At 32.6% G+C, this 6,942-nt stretch overlaps 1 protein-coding gene across 1 annotated transcript; it reads right to left on the minus strand.

The window, feature by feature from the left end:
* Positions 1-816: 816 nt before the first annotated feature.
* Positions 817-6,475, minus strand: LOC128553506 (uncharacterized). Its single transcript, XM_053534686.1, has 5 exons — positions 6,265-6,475; positions 5,474-5,625; positions 3,145-3,371; positions 2,392-2,543; positions 817-1,906 (listed from the first exon to the last, which is right to left on the minus strand). The coding sequence occupies exons 1-5, from the start codon at positions 6,458-6,460 to the stop codon at positions 1,803-1,805; spliced, it is 831 nt and encodes a 276-aa protein (XP_053390661.1). The 5' UTR covers positions 6,461-6,475; the 3' UTR covers positions 817-1,802.
* Positions 6,476-6,942: the final 467 nt, after the last annotated feature.

A 6,942-nucleotide genomic window follows, 5' to 3' on the forward strand; every position in this document is an offset into this window, starting at 1 on the left:
ACTTTCGAACATACATGCCAGTAATCTGTGCAAGAAATAAAATATGCATCAAAATGTATTAATGTAGATTAATGCTGTTAAATTAATTTTTAACTCTATTTCTATTCATCTGAAATACCCCTCGAGTTTATCCAGTGTCCTTACTCTGCCGTCACCCCCCCCCCCCCCCCCCCCCCCCCCCCCCCCCACCCCACGAAAAAATGCTCTGCATGCAACAAAACGAGTTAAAGGCATGAACATTATTTTCTTCATACTTTTGCTTAAGGGCTCTAAACTTCTTTAACATAATCATATTTTAGGTTTTTACGTTCACATAGCGTTTAATACAAATATGGTTTTTAAAATTTCATTTTCCTAACCAAGAGACATATATTGCATAAACAAACTTTGCCTAGGACAATGAATAAATGTAAGATCTGTATACATTTGTGAAAGGTTTATATTAGCAATATATATCTTTATGTAATATATAAGAAATGCAAATTTGAAAAATATGATTACCTCTCTTTGCCTATCTTGGTTGTGCAACTAAGATATATACAAAATGTTGTAGTACACTATGAGTACATGCAGTTTTAAAAATGTCTTTGGATGATCTCGTTGAATATCACGATATCTATTTAATACAAATGTTAAACTAGAGATAATATTGAAATACAAAGCTTTTAAAATAGTTTCATATATACAGGGGAAGTGCAAAATTTTATAACAAACAATGAAACGTACATCTCTAATAAGGATCTGGTTATATGTAATGGGTTCTTCTCTTCCTTAAATGAATCTCGCTAGAATAAGAAAAATGTGATTGAATACCTTTAAATTAGGAAAGAGGACTGATTGTCCCGTATTGCTTTATCTGTTGTACATGTTCGATCACTTCGAACATTCTTGAAAGAGGAGTCAATTTTGCTGTGCTAAAGTTGTCTTATAATTGGATAGAAAATCTAATAGGAAATTTACATTTACAAAATCGATTGACAAATTTCATGTGATGTTTTGCAATTACAAAACACGGCAAACATATGACATAGATTAAGTAAATAAAAACATGCTAAATAAATATGCAGCACGAAAAGGAAATCTAAAAAAGACTTGCTTTATTTCAAATAAGTACTTTTTTTTCTTAGGAACAAGTAAAATATGATATCTCTAAACTCAAAAGCTATACAGCTCTTTTAAACTCCCTTAATAATAACTTCTCTTACAACATTTTTTCAAAAACTTCTTGATCCAAAACAACATGTTGAAAACAATATATGTAAACATTATACATAGTATGTCACTTCCATCGAAAGACTATACCATTGAAAATGGGTAGTATATCGATGTTTCTGTTATATCTTTCTGGATATAACATATCTCTATTCACTAGATAGACATCTATACAAACCTAGACGAAGTTAAAGAAATAAACAGCAAAGACCATGTTCCAACGTTGCAGGACAGTGTAAATAAAAGATATCGCCCCCTGATGATGTTCTCTTACACACGTCAAGGCAATAAAAGGTACAAAAATATTCCTGTAAAAGTATAGGAATGAAACCCTTAAGCACCACATTAAGGTTTTAAGATGGTTGTGTCAATAACGTGGCAATTCCTATTGTATCTTTTTCTTGTTTTTAAACGTCAGTATTTAAAATGTACTTTTCATATCGCTAAGATAATAAATAATAAATATGAATATGAATAGCAAAAACAAACTGATAATACGACAGGAACAATTCCTTGGTGACTTTAAATATAGTAACACAAAAAGCTTTTAAAATAGTCTTTAAATGATGCCATTCGCTAAAATAGAAGGTTTATTTCAAATCGCTTGGTCCATATTCTCTCATTCTGCGGACATCCTCCTGAAGATTAGCGTCGAGATCAGAGCTTCCACGTGCACGAGATATTCTTCTTGCAGCTTAAAATAAAATATCCTTTTTGTATCAAAATAAGAAAGAGAAAATGCTATCATAGTAATTGACTTCTTTAATAAAAGACAAATTATCTTGAGTGGTAAATTGAACTAAAATCTGAGTGCCTTTGTATGGTTTTGTAATAGAGCTCAACATAAAATGCTTCGTAGTTTCGAACACCGTGCTTATGGCTAATCTTAGCACTTGTATAATATGTTTTCACAGTGAGAAGGATCAACATCATAACATGTTAATTGCACGAATCATTTTCTTTTCGTCTGTGTGAGGCCAGCTTGTTACCTATACTTGAAACCGCTGTCATGTGAAATGGTTTCATATCAGAAATATATGTTTTTATTTATATTGTTCTAATTATGTAAGTTATTCTAGGTTCGACACAAGAAGGCAGTAAGTCGTCTTACAAACTGAATCTTATTTAGACTGATCTTCAAAATATAAAAGGGTAGCATAAAGGTAGATGTATATTTACCTTCATCAAACATTTCACTATGCCTAGTATGAGGTGCTGTTGCTTGTTTATTCGGATCTCCTCTAAATGCCTGGTCTAGCATTTTCCGATCATGATCACCATATATTATTGCTTGGAAGCTATCTCTCATTACATGCTCTGTCAATCCTTGTCTAATATGATAAATTATTTACATGAATGTCAAATACTTTGTAAAATTCTTAAATATGTGCTATGCTCATTTTTCAATAAATTTTATCATCATGGTTTAAACCTAGAAAAACCTCCTCAAATATATCTAACTTCGCTTATTTTATAAACTGAATCTGTACATAGAGATGCAATCGCACCTAAATTTTATCTCGAAAAAGCCATTTATGGCATAACATATGCATACTTTGTTTACTTGTCATATATCGTATTTCAAACAGTTCAAACAGTTCTAACATGTAAACAATGGACAACGATATCCGTTTAACCACATTCGTATTTTCGTTGTTTACATAAAAACAATGATATATTGACTTCCTCTGATTAATGTTGTTTTCACGTTTTCAGTTTTATTGTCTTCTTTTGATTGCTTCAATCTATTCAGAGCACTGTTTTGAAATGCTTTAGCTTCTCTTTGTGTAGTCTTAAAATGTTGCCAAATCAGTGTGGTAATAATGATTATATAAACTGCAAATTTGAAATACTTTATAAAGCCTCTCTCATTTTAAGTGAATTCTAAAATTTGATATTTCTTTAACAACATACAGCAACGTTCAACATTACCGTGAAGGCACCTTGTGATCCGTTTTGCCTTTAGCCAGAATTTCATACAACTTCGATATATAGCGGTCAGTGTCTTGATTGTCAGGCAAACGCATTTCTTCACGAACCGCTGCCCAGCTTAATGTTTTCCGTTTCAGTTCTTCAAGAAGTGCTGCCCTAACTTCTGGTGGACAAGCCTTCGATTGAGTTTCAAAAAGAAGCAGCTGTGTTTCAACGTTACTCTTTACCTTATTTTTGATAATAGATAAGAAATGATGTAGAATGTAACGCGTCATGAGCAAAAACAAAATATAACTAGCACCCAGAGGACCCCGTCGACTACAAACATTTTTAATGTATATTTGTTCTATTATAGTACATTGCAGCCGAAGTCGTTGTGTTATAGATATGGTCCGTACAAGAGCCTTCCGGACCAAAGCAACAACGGGTATCGGTTTTGTAAAGACATAGTTCCTGTTTATTTTCATTTCCTCTCAATGTCCTCTTCCATTGTGTAAAATGTCAACATATTCCTTTGGATAGTTTTTCAGAAATGTTCCGGACAAGCGTATCAAATATAATAAAGGGTCATCATTAAAGAAGGAACAATACATAGTAATGGTTCAAGGCAAATGCAATAACTCTAAATGGCTTCTATCACTGTGTATTATGAATAAAACCCCTTGAACCGTTGTTATCATTATGGCAATTATAACAAAAAGATGTAAGCAGACAAAGTAGAGTTGTGGGTTTTGTCAATAAAGTTCCAAACAGGTTTATATTTTATGTTTAAACAGATAAAGCAGTTTGCCAAGTAGGGAATATGCATAGATCTACTTATGAACTTATACAGTCAGAGCCATAATGGGAGGTAATCAAAACAATGGGGTCAGTAATACTTCCTACTAATATTGAAACCTATGACAAATATATGAGAAGACAATTATCGCAAATAGGATTTAACAAGAAAACTAGATGTTTAATGTTCACAATAAAAATGTGGCATTCACATTTTCAGCAAAGGCATTATAACCGTTTAACGTCCTCTATCCTTCTATGCAGTTTGAATATATTTATTTCTGCAGTTTTAAGAGTAATACTTTAGAAAACTCAATATAATAAAGGTAAATAATTAGAAAGGAAGCAGGATATAGTTACTATTCTTGTGCATGCATTACTCTCGATGTCATCGGTTATTGTGTGCAAGTGCAACAAAATCCATCTGATAGTTTTGGAGCTACCCTCCCAATAAGTATCACGAGTACATTTAATAAAGAGAGATTATTGAAAAGTAAGAATGGCACAGTTATTGTAACTATACACTGCACTAATCATTAATGTTATCGATCTCTTTATGCGGTTGGATAAATTCCATTCTGCACGTTTAAGGTTATGACCAAGAGAACATGATTTAATAGAGGGGGACAATTAAAAAAAAAGTAATCATAAACATTACATCTCTGTGAAAATTCAACAAAAATCCTTTTGATAGTTTTTGAGATAGTCTTCGGACAAACGTGATATGCGTAATTTAAAAAAGACATATTTCAAAACAGTAAGCAATAGTCTAGAACACTGCACCTTTTCTAATTTTTCTGTATCATTGCATGCAGTTTAATAATGTCCTTTATTGTGACACGGACTACTAATTATTATGGAGTTATTCTCCCGACAAACGAGTTGTAACTGGATATATAAAGCGAAATAATTCAGTAAGCAATGTAGAGTTATGGTCTTGTACACAGAAGTTTCCTTAATGACATCTGTCTTTATATGCAGTCTTTATATGCAGTTTGCACAAATTCCCGTAAGCACATTTTACAGTTATGGCCTGGACAAATGACCTTTTCAACAGTCTGATAACCCAAACAATTCAGTCTATGAATGCTTTAACATCGTCTTTATCCAACGGGAATATCCCCAATACTTTTTTAGTTTTCTTGATAGTAGTATTTACTTTACGACATCCACAATTATTTATTTACTGAAATATCTAATTAATTTTTAAATAGATTATATTTATATACATGTGATTTAAACATTTGTAAACCTAAACAAATAATAAAATTCTCAATAATACACGTGAAAAACATGTTGACAAATTCGTTTCGTATTCTTTTCTTTCAACGAAAATATTAATGAACATGAACTGAACCGTTTTCTAAAAAGGGTGTGTTGATTATTATCGTATTTGCCATGCACATTTCTTATATGCAAACCTTTAACAATTTTTTAGAAGATATATGCCTAGTTTATGCAAATCTCTCTGATTCTCTAGCAATATATATAATGTTATGCACAAACAAATCTCTCAGGTTCTCTGACAATATATAGTATATAATATACTTGCATCATCATAACGTTTTTTCCCCTGATACGGAATTGGTATGTTTGATCTCCGTAGTGAAGACTGCATTCCCTTTTCCTTTAGCTCTCTTTGCTCAAACTCTTCCAAAATGGCGATCAGATTGCCAAATGTACCATACAGCATTTGTTTGCTTGCTATTGCAAGAAACAACAGAAAAACTAAATAACGCTTTAGAAAACTTATTGTAATAATAATGCTCTTAAAAACTAAATATTCTAGTACCAATTCTTAAATATATTAAGTTCCTTTGTCATAAGCAATCACCAGAAGCAGTCCGGTGCCTGTCTAAGCAAACCGTATAAAATATCCATATAAATGTCAGATCAGAGGCCATTGTTACTTTGCCGTTTGTCAAGAAAATGAATTATGTAGGTCATTGTGTCATTGGCTCCACGAAATAGTAGGATTAATAAGTCACGGCAGCATCAATCAATATTTAAGGCAGGGTTCCATGTTAATGTTAAAATAACGGCTGAATAACAAGTCTTTTTTATTAAGAATCTATAAACAAATGGGGCTATTTCAAAAGACAAACTTTTGCCACTTCCTGTTGGTGCACAATAGATAACATTATATCCTTCCAGATAAGACTTGATTACATTTATTTTTACATTTACACATCTACTCTTTTTTCAATAGCTCAGTTCATTGTTGAAGTTTTCTTTTGGCCTATGTCCAACTTTATCTTAAAATTCTGTTTAATAATTTGATATAATAATAATTCCAGAAGTGAACGTATTGAAGTTTGCTTATCTTAAGGCAATAATAGGTACCTTCTACAGGGCGTTGAAGTTGTCCTTGTACTTGAGTCTGACGTTCACTTGATTCTTGATAATACCTAAAACTACCCCCTCCTTGTGCTCTTCCAGCGGCTATATTAGAGCGTGGGTCATGGCTTCGGTCAGTTGATGGATGGCTTTGGGTGTATCTGCTGTATGGCTTATGGTCATCGTAACTTTTTCTGTCCATTTCTCGTAAAAGGTTCACAGTTCCTGTATGTACGTAAAAGAACAACAATATGTGGCAAAATGATCGACTTTTAATTTATTCCTTTTATAGGCAGCTCAATAAAGCCCTACAACCCTACCTCTATTGTTGTCATGTTTAACAAAACTGTGAGTCATAAGTCCAAAAATTCCTATGATAACTTGGACCCTTATCTATCAAACACGGCAACAACGCAATATACACAAATTATATATATACTGCATGATTTTTGCTACCGTAAATATTATCGATAGACTTTCATACGCGTTTATCTAGCAATAGGAGACGCCGTTTGATTCAGTCTGGTCATGAGAAGTGATGAAACGTGCAGACGTCTCGCACGTTATTTTGGGATTATTTCATCACAATTTATACTTGTTTCCGCTAACGTTTCTGTAAAAATAGGGTAGGTAGTTAGGCAAACACTTTTTTAGTTGGGCATCAGATCATGTGAAAACTACTTG

This window comes from Mercenaria mercenaria, unplaced genomic scaffold, assembly GCF_021730395.1.
Source record: "Mercenaria mercenaria strain notata unplaced genomic scaffold, MADL_Memer_1 contig_3903, whole genome shotgun sequence".
NCBI lineage: Eukaryota > Metazoa > Mollusca > Bivalvia > Venerida > Veneridae > Mercenaria > Mercenaria mercenaria.

What these genes read in the sequence shown, in the direction of transcription:
- LOC128553506 (XM_053534686.1), bottom strand. Translation starts at nt 6,460, where the DNA reads ATGGACAGAAAAAGTTACGATGACCATAAGCCATACAGCAGATACACC. An exon ending in ACTTCAACGCCCTGTAGAAG is followed by an intron (nt 5,626 to 6,264) that starts GTACCTATTATT and finishes TTCTTGCAATAG; the next exon opens with CAAGCAAACAAATGCTGTAT. An exon ending in TAGTGAAATGTTTGATGAAG is followed by an intron (nt 1,907 to 2,391) that starts GTAAATATACAT and finishes TTTTATTTTAAG; the next exon opens with CTGCAAGAAGAATATCTCGT.